Source organism: Cebus imitator, unplaced genomic scaffold, assembly GCF_001604975.1.
Source record: "Cebus imitator isolate Cc_AM_T3 unplaced genomic scaffold, Cebus_imitator-1.0 Scaffold329, whole genome shotgun sequence".
Taxonomy (NCBI): domain Eukaryota; kingdom Metazoa; phylum Chordata; class Mammalia; order Primates; family Cebidae; genus Cebus; species Cebus imitator.
Genome location: NW_016107644.1, coordinates 2,972,386 through 2,989,490, shown reverse-complemented (window position 1 = coordinate 2,989,490; position 17,105 = coordinate 2,972,386). Strand labels below are relative to the sequence as shown.

The 17,105-nt window shown below is 64.6% G+C and overlaps 2 protein-coding genes across 5 annotated transcripts in view; both read left to right on the top strand.

Moving 5' to 3' along the window:
* The first annotated feature begins 2,934 nt into the window (after window positions 1-2,934).
* Window positions 2,935-9,408, top strand: MAPK11 (mitogen-activated protein kinase 11). Of its 2 annotated transcripts, none has more exons than XM_037730073.1 (12): window positions 2,935-3,147; window positions 5,356-5,485; window positions 5,643-5,701; window positions 5,790-5,901; window positions 5,985-6,014; window positions 6,110-6,157; window positions 6,236-6,350; window positions 6,628-6,699; window positions 6,936-7,015; window positions 7,527-7,563; window positions 7,649-7,822; window positions 8,105-9,408. In XM_037730073.1, exons 1-12 carry the CDS (start codon window positions 3,032-3,034, stop codon window positions 8,182-8,184), a joined length of 1,053 nt encoding a protein of 350 aa, XP_037586001.1. In that variant the 5' UTR covers window positions 2,935-3,031; the 3' UTR covers window positions 8,185-9,408. The 2 variants fall into 2 exon arrangements, with proteins under 2 accessions (XP_037586001.1, XP_017360389.1); XM_017504900.2 differs by having other exon boundaries at window positions 2,937-3,147; window positions 7,485-7,563.
* Window positions 9,409-11,239: 1,831 nt separating this feature from the next.
* Window positions 11,240-17,105, top strand: part of MAPK12 (mitogen-activated protein kinase 12) — a 9,097-nt gene continuing 3,231 nt past the window's right edge. Inside the window, exons 1-8 of one of the 3 annotated variants that reach the window (XM_017504902.2) lie at window positions 11,240-11,665; window positions 11,753-11,882; window positions 14,409-14,467; window positions 15,495-15,606; window positions 15,737-15,766; window positions 16,054-16,101; window positions 16,570-16,684; window positions 16,887-16,958. In XM_017504902.2, coding sequence (XP_017360391.1) covers window positions 11,541-11,665; window positions 11,753-11,882; window positions 14,409-14,467; window positions 15,495-15,606; window positions 15,737-15,766; window positions 16,054-16,101; window positions 16,570-16,684; window positions 16,887-16,958 — 691 coding nt within the window. In that variant the 5' untranslated portion in view covers window positions 11,240-11,540. Of the gene's footprint in view, window positions 11,666-11,752; window positions 11,883-14,408; window positions 14,468-15,494; window positions 15,607-15,736; window positions 15,836-16,053; window positions 16,102-16,569; window positions 16,685-16,886; window positions 16,959-17,105 lie in introns of all 3 variants that reach the window. The other 2 variants (XM_017504901.2, XM_017504903.2) reach the window with 2 other exon arrangements.

Below are 17,105 nucleotides of genomic sequence, written 5' to 3'. Positions count from 1 at the left end.
GCCCAGCTTCAAATGTGGCTGGATCCAGGCGAAAATCCTGAGGTTCTGCTGGTCCCAACTGCTAATCCATGTGCTAGGATCCATTCTCTGGCAGCCCCAGCCTGTCTCCCCCGAACTGGGGCACATCATGGCTGGGTCTCTTTGAAGGGCAAGGCCTCCATTGATGGAGTCCTCTTTGGACTGGGGCAGTTCCATTCAAGCCATGAGGAAAAATGGGTGGCTGTGTCTCCCCCACAAGAGAAAGGGGTACAAGGCAAACTGACATTCCCTGCTCCAGGGACCTCTGAAATGACATCGGGTTCCCTCACTCCCAGAGAAACTTGGGGTTGGGACAGGTTGCAGGCTCTGCAGTCCGGCATCTAGGTGGGGGCAGGCCCTGGGTAGAAGTTGGGCGTAGCTGCTGGGGTGCGTGTGGGTGGGCTGAAGTGGTCAGCTGGCCAAAGACGGGTGGCCTGTCCTTTCTGTGTGCTTTCCAAATCCCATTTTTCTCCCAGAGTGGTGGGAGGAGGGACAGTGGGCAGCTTAACAGCCCAGGGCTACACCCTGCTTGCTTCTTACCTGCAGAAAAGTCCTCTGCTAAATCAGCTCCTCACCCACTATCACCTGGTCCCCCAGTGAGCAAGGCCAAATTTGTCTGTTAGGAAGTTCACTGCAGGAAGAGGCCCAGCTGGGAGGGACCTGGGGGACCAGAGAGGACTGTCACACCCCTCCAGTGAGGAAAGGTGGCCTGGGACAGCGCAGTGGGCACGGAGAAAGGGTGGTGTGCTGTATTTAGGGGCAAGTTTGTCAGCTGGGTAGGAGGTGCCTCTGCCCCAGGGCCCCTCACCCCTGCCCTGCCACATGCTTTTCCCAGCGCCCCTGCCCCAAGCCAGCCCTGTCACCAGCAGCCTCCTTCTCCTCTGGCCCTGGGACTGTCCTCCGCTGGTGGCTCCCTCCAGGGAGGCTCTCCTGGAAGGCAGCCTCCAGGCACTCTTGCCATCTGAAACTCCTTAGTGGCCACTCCCCTGCAGTGCTGCTACCCCACACTATCCCCAGCAGGCACCTGGGCAGCACTTTTTCTGCCTGGTCAAACAGGTAGGGGTTCCAGGGGCAGGTCCGCTCAGTGATGACAGGGTCCTGTCTCTCTGCCAGCGCCCCCCCTCCACCCGCTGAGCGCCGGGCCAGGGAGGCCTCGAGGATTGCAGCCGGGAGCCTTGAGGGAAGCCTGACGCCTTCCCATCCCCTTGTCTCCCACCCAAGGGGAGAGAACGGAGCCGCCCAGCCCTCCCCCCACCTCACCCCCCCCCGTCCCCGCCCGGGGAGGTGCAGGGGCGCGGCCGGTCACCAGGGGAACGCGGCTCCCGCCCCGCCCGGCCGCGTCGCAGACAAAGGCCGCTTCCCTCCCCCGGCGGCGGCGGCCGCGGGCGCGGCCCAGGTTCCCACAGCGTCAGGGCTGCGCTCCCGCCTCCTCCTCCTTTAGCTGAAGCTCCATTAACTCCGCACAAAACCTAGGCCCGCCTCGGCCGGGCCCAGTGAAAGGCGCCCCGGGGCGGGAGCCCTCGGAGAGGCCGCCCGCGTTCTCGCCCCAGTCCAGCTCCAGAGAGGAGCGGGGCCACCCCCAGGCCTGTGCTGGGCCCCAGGCCGGACGCCGGCTCCCAGTGGGGAAACTGCGGCTCGGGGCTTGGTCATGCAAGAGGGACTGGGCTGAGACCTGTTCCTGGTCTGTCCCTGTTGGTCCCGGACACGCGGCCGTTCGCCAGGACTGCGTTCGCTGTCTTAATTTGGTTGCAGATTTTTAAAAATCAGATTTGACATTAAAACTCGGATTTTAATGTTTTAAAAAAGAAGTTTTTTGGGCCACTGGGATCCTGATTTCTCACCTCGCTGGAAGGGGCTGCCCAGCCACAAAGCCCTCCACCCACTGCTCTAACAGGGCGGAAGTCAGTGGCCGGTGCTCCAGGAGGCAACGCTCCTTCGAGCCTTCGCCACTTTCCAGTGGGAAGGTGTCAGGCTTCCCCAAGGCTCCCGCCTGCAATCCTCGCGGCCTCCCTGGCCTGGCCGCTCAGCGGGTGGAGGGTGGCGCGGGCGACGAGACAGGACCCTGTCATCACGCGTCCCGAAGCGCAGCCCAGAAGCAGAAGAGGAGTGGAGTGGGGCGCTGCGGACGTCCCCGCCAAGGCAGCTCCTCGCGCCTGGCCACCCGCGGGGCTGACTTCACAACACCCTGTGCACAAAGGCCGCTTCTCGGACTTGGGATAGTCAGGGTGGGCTTCCTAGAAGAGGTGGCAGCTAAGGAGGGGAAAGGTTCTGTGCACCAGAAAGGATCCGTTTGGGGCCTGCGTGTGGGCAGGAAGGCCCCGCGGTGACGCCGCTGTCCCTGGTCCTGACAGCCCTGGCCCGGCGGTCGCGCCTCTCCCAGAGGCGAGGTCAAGGCAAGCGGGGGCAAGAAACCTGGAAGGTTCTCCCGAGCGTGCCGCGGATCAAGGTCTGCAGGTCCTGCGCGAGAAAGCCAGGCCGGCCCAGTCCCAACGCCTTTCTTTCGGCTGATTTTCTATCCAGTGCCGAGTCTTTAGGTGATGCTATTCATATTTCTGTCTTGACGAAAATGTTTCCCATGGTTCACCCCCGGCTTCTTGGCTTTTGACGGTTCTCCCTCGTTGGGGAGGGAGCTGCCAGGGTGGGGATGCCCGGGTCGAGCCCAGACGCCGGTGCAAGTCCGGGGAAGCGCGCGGCCCCCAGGAGATGCGAGCGGGAGGAAGGTGTCCGCCCTTGGTGCCCCCCCCCCGGCAAAGGGAGGGCCGGTTTCCGCTCTGCCACCGCCTCCGAGGCGCAGGAAGCAGAGCATTTGTCTCCGGGAACCGCCCCCCCTCCGCCCGGTCCAGGCCACCCAGCCCGGGAAATCCGCCCGGGCCTCCCGGCCCCGCCCCGGAGCCCCGCCCCCGCGCCCGCCGCCGCCTCCGCGGCCCTCCGCTCCGCTCGGCTCGGGCTCCGGCGCGGGCGCGGGGCGCGGGGCGCGGGGCAGGACACCGGCGGAGCGGCAGCCGCTCCGGACATGTCGGGCCCTCGCGCCGGCTTCTACCGGCAGGAGCTGAACAAGACCGTGTGGGAGGTGCCGCAGCGGCTGCAGGGTCTGCGCCCGGTGGGCTCCGGCGCCTACGGCTCCGTCTGGTAGGGACGGGGCAGAGGGGGTGCTGGGTGGGGGCCGGGCAGGGCCGGAGAGCGCGCCCCCTCCTCGCCAGCGCGGGGTTCTCGGCGTGGGGAGGGGCCTCGCCCTGCCTCCGCCCCTGGGCACCGCGCGGATCCGAGGAATGAATGGGGGGTGGCGCAAAGAAACTTTCCAAGCCGACGCCGCTCCCAATTTGGAGCGCCCCCCGCTAGGCCTGAGTCCTGAGGGTCACAGCCGGCGTAAGGGTGGGTCTCAGGCGACCGAGCTTCGAGTCCCCGGACGACCAGGCCCCTCAATGTCTGAGCGCCCACCTGGGATTCACTGGGTCAGGTCTGGCAGTCCCCGGGGTCTAGCGGATGCCCCTCCCCCGCCCGGGGCGGGGACTATTGTTTGAAAAAAGAAGCTCCGTTCCCGGAAGTCAAGACCTGTTCCCTGGGATGGCCTCAGGCTCCCTCTCAGACCACCACCCCCACTTAGGCCCTGGGGCCAGAGGACCTGGCCTGGGGCCCAGAGAGACGACAGAGTCAGGGTGGGGGAGGGGCCGACTGGGCCGAGGCCTCTTTTAGTTACCCAGGCAGCCCGGGCTGCAGGGGCTTGGGGTGAGGTGGTTACTGGGAGTCCCAAGTGGCAGCTTCCATGTTGACTGGGGGGCGGACCACAGGTATGGGGTTTGAGAGGTGCAGCTGGGTCCTTATGGAGGCCAGTGCCCGATGCTGCTGCCCACTGTGGGTTCCTGGTTAGGCGGAAGGCAGAGGCAGCCAGGGCAGGGCATTTCTCCAGGCACTTGCAGGTTGGGAGTGGGACCTCTAGGTCCACCAGAGGCGGAGCTCAGCGGGTGGCATCAGGGGCCGGGGGTCCCAGGGCGGGCTCTCTTCTTGTGGGGTCCCTACCCTTCCATCAGAAGCTGCAAGTGGGTCATGCTAGCCATCCCAGCACAGATCTGTCTTCCTCTCTGTGACCTCGAGGGCAGGAAGAGAGTCCCGGTCAGTGTGGGAGTGGCCACAGGGAACTAGGGTGGGGCCTGTCTGGATTAGCCTCTGGGACTTGCCTTCTGGAAGTTGCTGAGGGGTGTCCGTTTCTCCGAGTGAGGCCTGGTCTCCCCTCCTCTACCCGCACCCCTGCCCTGTTTACTCAGTTCTACTGCCAAGGCTGGGGACCGGGTGCCAATTGCCTGTCACCTGACTGCACAGATGCAATTGGCTAAAATAACCTCCTGCCCACGTGTGGCCACTCCCCTCACCACGCCAGGTGCACCCTTCCCTGGTCATAGGCTGGGGGCATGGCTGCCCCAGGCACCTCGTTGACTTTCCTGAACCACAGGGCCCAGGAGCATCCCAGACCCAGCAGGAGCCGCCCCTGCTCCCCCTGTGTGGGCATGGGGTGTGGCCTCAGCCTCCACTTGCTCTTGGACAGGATCCCAAGAGACAGAACTGGGAGGGAGAGAATGGACAAGTATCAGCCAGAGAAAACGGGCTGTGCAAAGGCCTTGCCTTTAGCAGGGCTGAGGGCAGTGGGACAGGGGAGGCTGGGGGCGAGGGCCACCTGCAAAGGGAGGGTGGGCTGAGGAAGCTGGCGCGGGGTGGAGGGTCTGGACACCTGGGAAGTGGGGCTGGGCGAAGGGCTGTTCTGTGGGTTGGGCAGATGCCCTCAGCTGGACATCACCTATCGTCCAGGTTTTGTTACAAATAATGAGGCAGTAAACACCTCTGACCAACTTTTCCTCCGCATTTTGAACACTCAGAGGCACTGGGGGTCCAGGGGCTTTGAGGTGGCTTTAGAAACCTCCTCCGTGAGCCTCCTGGACCCATGGGGCCTAGGGCGCAGAGGGAGGCTCGTCTGCTGCAGGCGAACGCCAGTGACTGTTTTCCTGCTGTGTTTTTCCACTCTGGGTGGGAGGCCTCGCTCCTGGCCTCGCTTTGAATGGGGGCCCTCGGTTGGGGGTGAGAATCGGTGGGGCCAGGGGACAGAGAAGGTTCAGGACCTTGCACACAGGCCTGGCGGTCCAGCCCCAGGGGTCCTTCCCAGCAAGCGCGGAGGCCCGAAGGCGGAGGCCGAGCTGGGGCGGGGCCGGGGCGGAAAAGCCCTACGGCCCCATCCCCACGGAGGGGCGGCGCGGCCGGGGTACACGCGCGTGCGGCCGGGAGCGCGTGTGCGCGCGTGCCGCCGCCCACGCACCCCTCCTGGCGCCGCCTCATTCGCCCGCCTTCCAGTTCGGCCTATGACGCGCGGCTGCGCCAGAAGGTGGCGGTGAAGAAGCTGTCGCGCCCCTTCCAGTCGCTGATCCACGCGCGCAGGACGTACCGGGAGCTGCGGCTGCTCAAGCACCTGAAGCACGAGAACGTGAGCGGGGGGCGGGCTGTGGGGCGGGCGGGGCCGGGGGCGGGGCCGCGGCGCAGCCAATGGGCGGGCGAGCACTGGCCGTGGGGCGGGGCCGGGGGCGGGGCCCGGGGTGCTGAACGGCCGCCTGATCCCGATCCCTGCCGCGCGCGCCACCCAGGTCATCGGGCTTCTGGATGTCTTCACGCCGGCCACGTCCATCGAGGACTTCAGCGAAGTGTGAGCGGCAGGGCGGGCGAGGCAGCGCCCAGGGGAGCGCGTTCGCGGAGGGGCGGCGGGGCCCTGTCCTGACCGCCCCCCTCCCCAGGTACTTGGTGACTACCCTGATGGGCGCCGACCTGAACAACATCGTCAAGTGCCAGGCGCTGAGCGACGAGCACGTTCAGTTCCTGGTTTACCAGCTGCTGCGCGGGCTGAAGGTGGGGCGCCCTGGGCTTCGTGGGTTTCCAACGCGCGGGGCGGGCGGGCTGGGCCCAGCGCTGACCGCGACCCCCTCCCGCAGTACATCCACTCGGCCGGGATCATCCACCGGGTAGGTGCGGCCGCAGGGTGAGGGTCGGGTCCGGCAGGGCTCTGCCCGGCCCCCTGCGCTCACGCTCACGCGCTCACGCTCGGCGTGGCCTGCAGGACCTGAAGCCCAGCAACGTGGCTGTGAACGAGGACTGTGAGCTCAGGGTGAGGCCTGCGGGCAGGGGTGGGCAGGGTGGCGGCGGAGCCTGTTCGGGGCTTGAAAACACCTCGTGGTCGCCCCAGATCCTGGACTTCGGGCTGGCCCGCCAGGCAGACGAAGAGATGACGGGCTACGTGGCCACGCGCTGGTACCGGGCCCCTGAAATCATGCTCAACTGGATGCATTACAACCAGACAGGTGCAGGGGGAAGGCCTGGCCCTGCGTGCTCGGTCTTGGTGGGCAGGCAAGGTCCCCAAGAATGTGGGACCCACATTCAAAAGCAGCCCTTCAGAGGCTGCTAGAACATGATGGATGCTGGCCCCCTCTGGCCCTGCAGCTGTTGCCTCCCCCTGCCCAGGGTTGGATGTGGCAGAGGAGGGGGTCTACCTGTCTTGGGGTCTGGTCGTGACTTTGGGTCTCCTGGAGGAGGAATGTGGGGTGGGCACACTGACGGAGGCCCCCTGCCCTCACACAGTGGACATCTGGTCCGTGGGCTGCATCATGGCTGAGCTACTCCAGGGCAAGGCCCTCTTCCCGGGAAGTGACTGTATCCTTGGCTCAGGTTGGGGAGCAGGGTCAAACGGGGCCCCTCCTATAGGGTAGGGGCTGGTGCTGGCCCCTTCTGGTGGATCTCGCCTCCTCTGCCCACCCCCATGCCATGCTACTTTGGGGTGGCCATCCTCAGCTGTAAGAGAGTGGGCTCTGGGCAGTGCACCAAATCTTGGGTCTGAGGGCCCAGGAAAGGTCCCTGGCTGGCCGGTGGGTGTTTCCTGAGTGACGCAGACATTGACCAGCTGAAGCGCATCATGGAAGTTGTGGGCACACCCGGCCCAGAGGTGCTGGCAAAGATCTCCTCAGAACACGTGAGTAGGTGCCCGCCAGCCAGCAGCTCCCTCTGCTGGCTGAGCCCCCAGGCTCTGGGGGAGAGGGTAGTATTGAAATGCAGGGACAATGTGGGGAGCATGGGACGTGGTGGGATAGAGCCCAGGGCAGGTGCCCAATCCCTGCAGGGGAACAGGGGAACAGGAGAACAGGAAAGACATTCCTGACACCAGAGACAGTGGGTGCTAAGCCATGATCCCGGCAAGCAGTGCCTGGCCATGGCAGTGGGGGTGGGCTGGGGGCAAGGAGTGCCCAGCTCCTGCAGGCATCAGGGGCTAAGTGAGGAGCTAGAGCCAGCAGCTCTATGCAGAGGGGTTCACCGGTCTGCCTATGCCCTTGTCCTGGCTCGTTGGAGTGAATGAGTGTAGTGGCTTGCTGAGAGAAGCCCCAATTTGGGGCCAGGGAGGCAAAGAGTGAGCAGCCTCCCCAGGTGGTGTTGTTTGCTCCCAGGCCCGGACATACATCCAGTCCTTGCCCCCCATGCCCCAGAAGGACCTGAGCAGCATCTTCCACGGAGCCAACCCCCTGGGTGAGGACCGCCCTGGGGCTAGACTGGGCTCCATATCTGGCCCTGGATGTAGAGCTGACCCCCACCCCCACTGGCTCCCCTGCAGCCATAGACCTCCTTGGAAGGATGCTGGTGCTGGATAGTGACCAGAGGGTCAGTGCGGCCGAGGCGCTGGCCCACGCCTACTTCAGCCAGTACCATGACCCTGAGGATGAGCCAGAGGCCGAGCCGTATGATGAGAGCGTTGAGGCCAAGGAGCGCACCGTGGAGGAGTGGAAGGGTGGGCATGGCAGTGGCTGGGGTTGGGTCCGGGGGCCTGCGGGCTGCATTACCCCAGGGGCAGGAAGTACTCCACTTCCTCTCCAGACTGGTCAGGTGTAGAAGGGCGTGCAGGTGTCAGCACAGGCTGCGGGGTAGCACAGGGCAGGTTCTGGCTCCCAGACTCTGTGCTGAGGCTGCTGTCACAGTGTGGTGGGCCTGGGCTGGGTGGCAGGCGCCAGACAAGCGGGTGGGGGGCTGGGCTGTGGGAGGCACGAGCTTACCCTTTCCTTTCACCTCCCAGAGCTCACCTACCAGGAAGTCCTCAGCTTCAAGCCCCCAGAGCCACCGAAGCCGCCTGGCAGCCTGGAGATTGAGCAGTGAGGTGCTGCCCGGTAGCCACTGACAGCCTGTGAACGGGCCTGGGCCTGCACCTTTCCACAGCTGATGTGGCTTCCTCAAGAGGCGCCTCCCGTACTCCTATGGTCACTGACTCCTGACCTAGGACCCCTTGCCTTCAGGAGCATCTACACACATGTATGCATGCACAAACATGTGTGTACATGTGCTTGCCATGTGTAGGAGTCTGGGCACAAGTGTCCCTAGGCCTACCTTGGTCCTCCTGCCCCCTCCTGGCCACACTGCATTCTCCACTGGGACCTGACTGTGGGGTCCTGGATGCTAAAGGAGTTCCCCTGGGAAATACCCCTGTCTGTCCTAGGCCGACCCACGGGGAGTGTCAGCCAAGGGATCTCTTCTGTCCCAGGGCTCTGGAGGGCGCACTGGGGCCGGGAACCCTGGAGACTCAAAGGGAGAGGTCTCAGTGGCTGGAGCTGCTCAGCCTAGAAGTAGGGGCTGCCCTGTCACTGCTGAGACCCACAGGTCTTGAGAGGCAGAGCCAGCGTGCCATCAGGCTGGGCAGGGACAACCACCAGGTGTCAACAGAAAAGCTGCCTGAAGCCTTGTGTTCACCCATGGGTGTGGGCATATGTGGATGGGCATGCGCTCCCCGTGTTCATGTCAGGGCACATGTGGTGCATGTGAATCTGTGGGCATCCAAGGGGCAGCAGCCATGTCTGGCGAGAACCCTGAGCTGGGGCGGGCATGCTGCTGCCTTCCCTCCCCTCAGTTCCTGATGCTTGAGGGATGTTGCGATTCAGACTAGAGGCTCCAGTGGGCCGAAGGGCAACCACGTGAGCACGGCAGGGGCTTTTTCCTCGAACATGGGAGCTATAGCAGGTTCCTGAGGCTGGAGGTGGGGGCGGTTCAGCCTTGAGGACTCTAAGGCAGGCCGAACACGTCGATGTGGACTTGGATTCAGACACTCCTGCCCCAGCACCCTGGCCCGCTTTCTACCTCTGCCGGCCGTGTGGCCCTGCAGCCGGAGATCTGAGGTGCTCTGGTCTGCGGGTCAGTCCTCCTCTTTCCTTGTCCCAGGATGGAGCTGATCCAGTAACCCCGGAGATGGGACCCTGCTCAGAGCTGAGTTGGGAGTGTGGCTTTTCCCTGGAAAGGCGGTGACCTCTTGCCTTGAGGGGCCCAGGGAAGCCTGGGTGTTAAGTGCCTGCACCAGGGGTGCACAATAAAGGTTCTCTCTCGCTTGGCTCATATCCAAAGGCCACTCCAGGCCCTGCTGCCCTGCCATCCCTGCTGCTGGGGGTGGCGGGAGTGTCTGGGTCACTCTTCATCACTTGTCTCCAGCTGGCCAGATCCCTCAGTCCCTCAGTCAGAACAGCGGCCATCTTCTGGCACCCTCCCTGCTCCCTGGAGGGTCTGAGCCCGGGGGACCAAGGGAAGACATGGCTGATGGGCAGGCTCTGTGGGCACAGGGTGTGACAGCCACCCAGATGGTGACCCCAGCTGCCCTATGGGGATGTACTGGGCAGGCTTGGCTTCTGGCCAAGATCCAGAACCCCCCCCTCCCTACAGTGGTCAGGGAGGCTGGCTGGGGGGTAGTTGGGTGTCTTAGGGAGTAAGGGTCTGCCTATCCCTGGTGGGGTGAGGCTGGGCAGGGTAAGGAAAATAGCTTTCCTTTCCTTTCTGGTGAAGGAAAAAGGGGCCACTTTAACCCGAGGGATGTATGGGATGGTCCCATTCCCACTCTACCCGGTAGCTTACATGTGGGAGAGGGTCCAGGCCATGCTGGGTCAGGCAGCATCTCCGGGGGCCAGGGACAGCCTGTGCCCTCGCCTGGGTCTTGTGTGGGGGGTGGAAACTGTCTGGGAGTTTGGGGTCTCCTGGGGCCTAGTCAGTGTAGTGTTCAGTCCTGGGGAAGTCCAGTGTTGGGGTGGGAGGTGGGAGCAGAATGGGGACACAGCTCCACCTCAGATACCTGGTCTGTGTTGGGTCTGCTGGACCCCTGAGCCCCACCACGGGGAGTAAGGGGGACAGCAGTGGAAGCAGGGCTTCCTGGAAGAGGTGGATGGAGTGCCACCGGCAGCCCAGGGCACAAAGGCTGCAGGCCACAGGCAGTTGTGGTTTGGGCAGCTCCGCTACCCCTGCTCACTGGTCAGCAGCTGGTGAATGCCACAGACCGGCCCGAAGCCCAGGTGTAAAGCTACTCCCACCCTTGAGCGGCTGAGCTGCTGATTCGTGGCAGGAGGGCAGGGCAAGGGGCCCTAGGGATCTTGCTACCCACCAGCCCAGTGGGTTCCAGGGCTGCCCCCCATCCTTCCTGAGACCCAGATCACTGGGCTGGGGAAGGGGTGTCAGGGTGAGAAGCATCTGGTCCAGGATGGAGCCAGACCGATGGGAGGACGATGCCCACATGGAGTGGACAGGCTTGAGGGCCCAGCAGGTGCCTGTCCCTGCAGGAGAGTGCAGCCATGAGCTTTGCAGGACAGAACAGGCAGGGGTGGGACACGCAGGTGCACTGGCACTTGCAATGCTTGGAGAAGGCACCCCACAGACAGGAGAGGGGGAGGAGCTGGGGTGCAAAAGGGCCCACGGGGACCTATGGGACTGGGAGGCCCAGGGTCAGTGGCCACAGCAGTGGGGTTGGGGATGCAGCTTGAGGCGTCTGGGAGACAGAGGGATGCAGGCAGGACAGGTGCAGGTGGACCCCACGTTCGGGGACGACGGTCAGGCACAGGCAGGGCATCCTTGGGGTGAACCTGGGAACACAGGGCTCAGCCTAGGGAACTCAGGGCAGGCGGACAGTGACTTGCAGCTGCGGACAGAAGTCGATTCTCAGGCTGTCACGGATGGGCCTAGCGCCCTGAACTGTGGGTAGTGAGGACTGGCGCCCGGCGGGGATCCTGCTGAGAACTCCCCTCCTCATCCCCCAAGGCAGGGAAGTTCAGCCAAAGGGCAGAGGCTGGCAGGGGTATCTCCGCGCCGCGTCCGGCCCTAGGTCCGGACGAAGCTGCGGGGCGGCACTCCCCTCCCCCTGCGCTTCCCCCCAGGCTCCGGCCCTCCCCCGGCGGCGGCCGCCTCGGGTTTCCGGAGGGGCGGGAGGGCGGACAAGGGCATCACGTGCGCGCGGCCCGCGGGCCGGTTGGTCCCCGGGCGGGGGAGGGGCCGTGCGCTGCCTGGGTCCGGGCTGGGGTCGCGCAGGGGTTGGCACCTGGGACATCCCTGCGGGAAGAGCCGGGAGCAGGAGCGCCCAAGCGGCGGGCGGGCGGACAAGCCGCGCGGAGCCGGCCCGGGGCGCGCGCCGAGGGAGCCCCGCCGATCCCGGGTTCCCGGTCCTGGGGGAACCGCCCGCGGGCTCTGCGGAGTGGGCGGCGCCCGGGCCTGCCATGAGCTCTCCGCCGCCCGCCCGCAGCGGCTTTTACCGCCAGGAGGTGACCAAGACGGCCTGGGAGGTGCGCGTCGTGTACCGGGACCTGCAGCCCGTGGGCTCGGGCGCCTACGGCGCGGTGTGGTGAGCGCGGGCCGGATGGGCGGCCGGCGGGGCGGGCGGGGCCTGCGCGGGGTGGCCGGCCTTCCCGCTAAGCGGTGTGCCCCGCAGCTCCGCGGTGGACAGCCGCACCGGCGCCAAGGTGGCCATCAAGAAGCTGTACCGGCCCTTCCAGTCCGAGCTGTTCGCCAAGCGCGCGTACCGCGAGCTGCGCCTGCTCAAGCACATGCGCCACGAGAACGTGAGTCGTGCGGCCCCGCTCGGCTTCCCCACCCAGCGACGCCCCCTCAGCAGGCGGCTGCGGGGCGGGGCGGGGACCGGACCGGGGATCCCCAGGGGAGGAGGAGAGCAGGGCCCAGCCCCTGTCTTGGGGAGGCGATTCCCCCTTCTCTGCCAGCCCCGGGAAGGACTCAGCCCCTCAACTCCGCGCCTCAGCCAGGCCCTGGTCAGGGGACACGAGTTGGCCAGGCCCAGGGGATCCTCCAGCTCTCATGCCAAACCCTGCCCCCAGCCAGGAAGCCCGTGGTGAGAGGATGCTCCCGGCTGGACGATTTTCCTAGAAGGGGCACCTCTCCTCTTCCCCATCCGGACCCCTCTCCAGCTCCTCTGTGGAGCCCACTCCGTTTCGGACCCAGTGAGGGGAGAGGGGGCGCGTCCAGAACGTAGGGAGAGTGTTGGGCCCTCAGGAGCCCCGTGAGATGCACAGCTGCCCTGGGCCTCTGCCATGGCCGTGGCTGGCTGTTGAGAGCCCTACCTTTCTGCCAGGGGCGCTCCCGTTTCTGGACACAGTTCCACTTGTCCACTGCCCCCCATGTCACTCCTGCCCTGCCCCTTGTCTGGGCGCCTGGACCCTAGCTCCAGGGTCACACGCTCTGGACCCTCCTGAGTCATCCAAGCCACCAGCACCCTGGGAGAATGAGTCCTTGCGTCTACCAGCAAACTGCCCCCACCACTACCTCAGCCCCTTGAGTGGGTGCTTTTCTCTGAGGCTTCCCATGCCCACCCTGACCCCAGCTCACCCCCCTGGCCCTGTGAAGTCCATTTGTGGTGGACAGCAGTCCTGCCCCCATCTCACCACCTCCCAGTCACACCCAGGCCTTGTCCCAGGAGTGCAGCCTTCCCCACCTTTGGTTTTATCCAGCTCCTCCCCTGCGGCCCCCTGACCCCACCCACCCACTCACCTGCCTGTGCCTTGCCCCTGTCCAGCCAAGAGCCGGGGGCTTTTCTTTTTTCTTTGGAGATGGATTTTCGCTCTTGCTGCCCAGGCTTGAGTGCAATGGTGAAATCTTGGCTCATCGAAACATCCTCCTCCCGGGTTCAAGTAACTCTCCTACCTCAGCCTCCCAAGTAGCTGGGATTACAGGCATGCGCCACCACACCCAGCCGGTAATTCTGTATTTTTAGTAGAGGTGGAGTTTCACCATGTTGGTCAGGCTGGTCTGGAACTTCCGACCTCAGGTGATCCGCCCGCCTTGGCTTCCCAGAGTGCTGGGATGACATGTGAGCCACCTGGCCACCAGGGCTTTTCTTTAGTCACCGCTCCCTGTGCCTGTGGGTCCACCCCCTGGGCTCCTGGCCTGCGGCTTCGGGTCTTCCCCTGGAAGGCATCTTCCTGGGGGACTAAGGCCCTGCAAGGCCATGTGCCTTGCTCAGCGGGGGAGGAGGCTCCGCCACAGGCCCCAGTCCTGCCGTCTCCAGGCGGGTCCCCGTACCACAGAGGCCAAGTCCATCCATCTGGTGGCCCCTAGCCCACAGGACCCTGTTCTCTGTCTTGGGCTAAACCACTCTCCCAGGCACCCTCCAGCTCTCATGACTGCAGTCCTGGCTGCTCCCAGCCTCCCTGGACGCCCCTCCACCCCATGTTCCTTCTTCTCTCTCCACACTCTGGCCCACGTGGCTACGGTGGAGCTGCCCTTCCAGTGTGTGCCTATTCTCGCCTCACTCAGGCTGGTCCCTATACCACAGCCAGGAGGACGCATTTAGCATCACACTCCTGTTTAAATCCTTCCCTGTCTCTTGGGATCAAAGCCAAACCTTCACCTGCTGTGTGCTTCCCTGCCGGCTCCCTCTGGCCTCTCCTTAGCCCCTCCCTGGCCTGGGCCTTGGCCACCTGGCCTCCCTTTCTGTGTTCCTCAAACTTTCCAAGTGTTCTCCCTCCTGCCTCGGCTACTCTGTGTGTGCCCTCTGCGTCTCCCTCTGTCCACACGTCCACCTGCCCCTCTGTCCTTGGCTATGCAAAACTCCAGGCCTCTCTGGGACCCTGGAGGCCCTGTCACCCCAAAATGCTGAGGTGGCAGTTATCTTATGATCTGTCCACTGTCCGTCTCCCCAACCAGGGGCGTTGTGGGGACCAGGTCTGGCTGGTCACGGTGCTGCCTGCCTGGGCCTCACCAGCAGAGGCCTGGCCTCTCCCCATAGCGCTGCCGCACCCTGGGCCTGGGTCTGCTTGGTTGGGGAGAAGATGGAAGAAAGGGTCAAGGGGCAGGAGCCCTTTGGATGGCAAACCAGCCTAGGCTTGAGCTTGCCCCTCCCCCAGAAGATCTCGGCTGTCACCATCCAAAAATAACCTGTCTGTGGGTATGTGTGCCAGGGCTGGGCCACACTGCCAATGGCCAGTGGGCAGAGCCAGGCCCTTTGGACAGTGGGGCATGACAACAGCCGCTGCAGAGGGGGTTTCCTGCCCAGGGGACTGTGCCACTCTTGGGGGGTGCCCCAGCCCGTGTCCTCTGCTGCACCCTCAACCCTACCTGCCCTCCCCCTGCCCCAGGTAATCGGGCTGCTGGACGTATTCACTCCTGACGAGACCCTGGATGACTTCACAGACTTGTGAGTGTTGACCTGGGCTGGCCGCCAGGCACAAGGGGTGTTGGGCAGCTCTGGGTACTGGCTTCAGGTTCTAGGTTGGCATGGGGCTCTCTTCCTGTAGGCTGAGTGGGGGATGCACATTGCCCACCCCCTCCCCCACATGCTCCTGGGACCCACGGGCACTAGCACTGCTCAGCAGAGTTGGGGCTGCCACCTCCCTCCAAGTCTGGCATCTGGGCCCTCTCCAGCACTGGAGGTGTGAACCTTGGACCTGGGCATTTGTTAAGAGGAAGGTCCCGTGCTCGGGACCTTCCTGGCACCAAGTGTGTGGCCCGTAATGGGAGCTGCTGACCTTTTCCGACGGGTACAAGAGAAGCAGCAGGGGGGACCCGCCCTGCCCCTGCCCTGTAGCCGACCACCCTGGGACTCACACCTTGTCAGCCAAGAGTGAAGGGCCAGGCTGCGGAAGAGCTGGAGAGGGCAACAGGCTCCTCCCGCCTGACTTGCAGAGGTCAAGGACCCACGCTGGCCTCAGTGGCCGCTGGGGAGGTGCTAAATACCATGCTTCTGTGTCTGTCTCCACTGGCCCAGCTGACCCCACTGACCCAGATGCCCTGTGAGCCCCTGTCACCCCCAGGCACCTCCCTCATCTCTGGCACAGAGTTCTGAAGTTGAAACCTGACTGCTTCCCTCCCCTGCCTGTGAAGACTTGAGCCCTGCTGCCTCCACCACGCAGCTTCAGCCCCTACACTGGCACGCAGGGCACTCAGTGGAGGGTTCAAAAACCCCAAATGCAGCCTCCTCTCTGCCTGACAGTCCTCGGGGTGGGAGGGAGGTGTGAGCATTAGGGATGGGGTTGGGTCAGGATAGAGCCTGGCACCGCAAGGTGCAGCTTCGAGGACGCTGAGGCCAGTGGGGACAGGTGCTGCAGGGTGACCTTCCCAGGGGCACTTGCTGGAGCGGGATGGGTCTCAGCCTGGGCCTGCTGGGTGGGCCTCCAGGATGCAGAGGCTGTCTGCCCACTGAGGGCACCCGGCCCCTCCCACAGTTACCTGGTGATGCCATTCATGGGCACTGACCTGGGGAAGCTCATGAAGCACGAGAAGCTGGGAGAGGACCGGATCCAGTTCCTCGTGTACCAGATGCTGAAGGGGCTGAAGGTACGGACCCCAGGGGAGGCTGCGGGGGAGGCTGCAGGGAGGCAGCAGGGCCTGGTGGCCGGGTGGAGGAGGGTCTTATGGCTCTGAGTCCCTGGTGTACTGACGCCTGCCCAACCCTCTGCCCCCGCAGTATATCCACGCTGCTGGCATCATCCACAGAGTGAGTCCTGGAGGGGAAGCCACCCATCAGCCCTCCCCCGGCACAATTCCCCGCCTCCACGTCCCACCTATGAGGATCTGACAGGGTGTGGGGGCACTGAGCCATGCCCCATGTACAGCCCCTTTTGGGAGCCTGCCTGGTTCCCAGGTTCCTTCATCCATCCTTGAAGGGCTGCAGAGAGCAAGGGGGCCAGGTCTGGTGGCCCTGTCTTTAGGTCCCACCCAGGCTCTTGGCTGTGCCCATGCTTGGGAGGGTGGGACGCAGTGGCCACTTTCCTCTGCCCGCAGGACCTGAAGCCCGGCAACCTGGCTGTGAATGAAGACTGTGAGCTGAAGGTGTGTGCAGCGGTCCCTGAGCTGGAGCACGGGCTCCCTCAGATCTACCATCTATCCACCTGTCCTCAGGCCTGGGCAGGGGACCTGACCCCAGACTCTGGGAGGAGCGGGTGTGTGGTTGAGCCCCAGGAGGCAGTCATACAGCCCACTGCTGTACCTGCTGTGGGTGAGGGTGGGAGGCGCCCCCAGGCCTCTGCCTAGTTCAGGCAGGGCTGAGGCCTTGTCGGCAGCAGGTGACAGCAGGGAGAGGGCACCTGCTCCGAAGTGCAGCTGGGCTCAGTGCACTGGCCACAGGGGGGAGCTCAGGCAGTTTGGGGTCTGGGGCTGTGGCCTCAAGCCCTGGAAGGTTGTCAGGAGGCCCCAGCTTGGGGGCTTCAAGTCCAGCCCTCTTGGGGTCTCCTGGATTATGGGTGGCCTGTCCACTCCTTCGGAGTCCCCTAGACCCCACTTTCCTAAATTTTCCCACAGATCCTGGACTTTGGCCTGGCCAGGCAGGCCGATAGTGAGATGACTGGGTATGTGGTGACTCGGTGGTACCGGGCACCCGAGGTCATCTTGAATTGGATGCGCTACACGCAGACGGGTGAGGAGCTGCCCAGAGATGTGGGCCTCTCAGGCTGCACCATCTGCTTCCCCCCTTCTTCACGGAGAGCCCATGGTGGCTGCTTCCAGGGAGGCTGTTGAGCTGGGGTGGGAGCCGGGTGAGTGGGCTGCATCAGTGTCTCCTCCCTTCCCGTCTCATTCCGGCCCCCTGCCCGTGGAGCTGATCAGGGCTTCTATTTCAGTGGACATCTGGTCTGTGGGCTGCATCATGGCAGAGATGATCACAGGCAAGACACTGTTCAAGGGCAGTGACCGTATCCTCCAGCAGTAGGGCAGCACCAGGGTGGGTGGGGATGGCTTCTGCCCAGGTGGAGGGTATGAGGGGTGGTGGGGCTGGCTCCTGCCCAGGTGGAGGGTATTGGGGGGGATGGCTTCTGCCCGGGTGGAGGGTATTGGGGGGG

What these genes read in the sequence shown, in the direction of transcription:
- MAPK11 (XM_017504900.2), top strand. Translation starts at nt 3,032, where the DNA reads ATGTCGGGCCCTCGCGCCGGCTTCTACCGGCAGGAGCTGAACAAGACC. An exon ending in GGCGCCTACGGCTCCGTCTG is followed by an intron (nt 3,148 to 5,355) that starts GTAGGGACGGGG and finishes CCCGCCTTCCAG; the next exon opens with TTCGGCCTATGACGCGCGGC. An exon ending in CCACGGAGCCAACCCCCTGG is followed by an intron (nt 7,564 to 7,648) that starts GTGAGGACCGCC and finishes GCTCCCCTGCAG; the next exon opens with CCATAGACCTCCTTGGAAGG.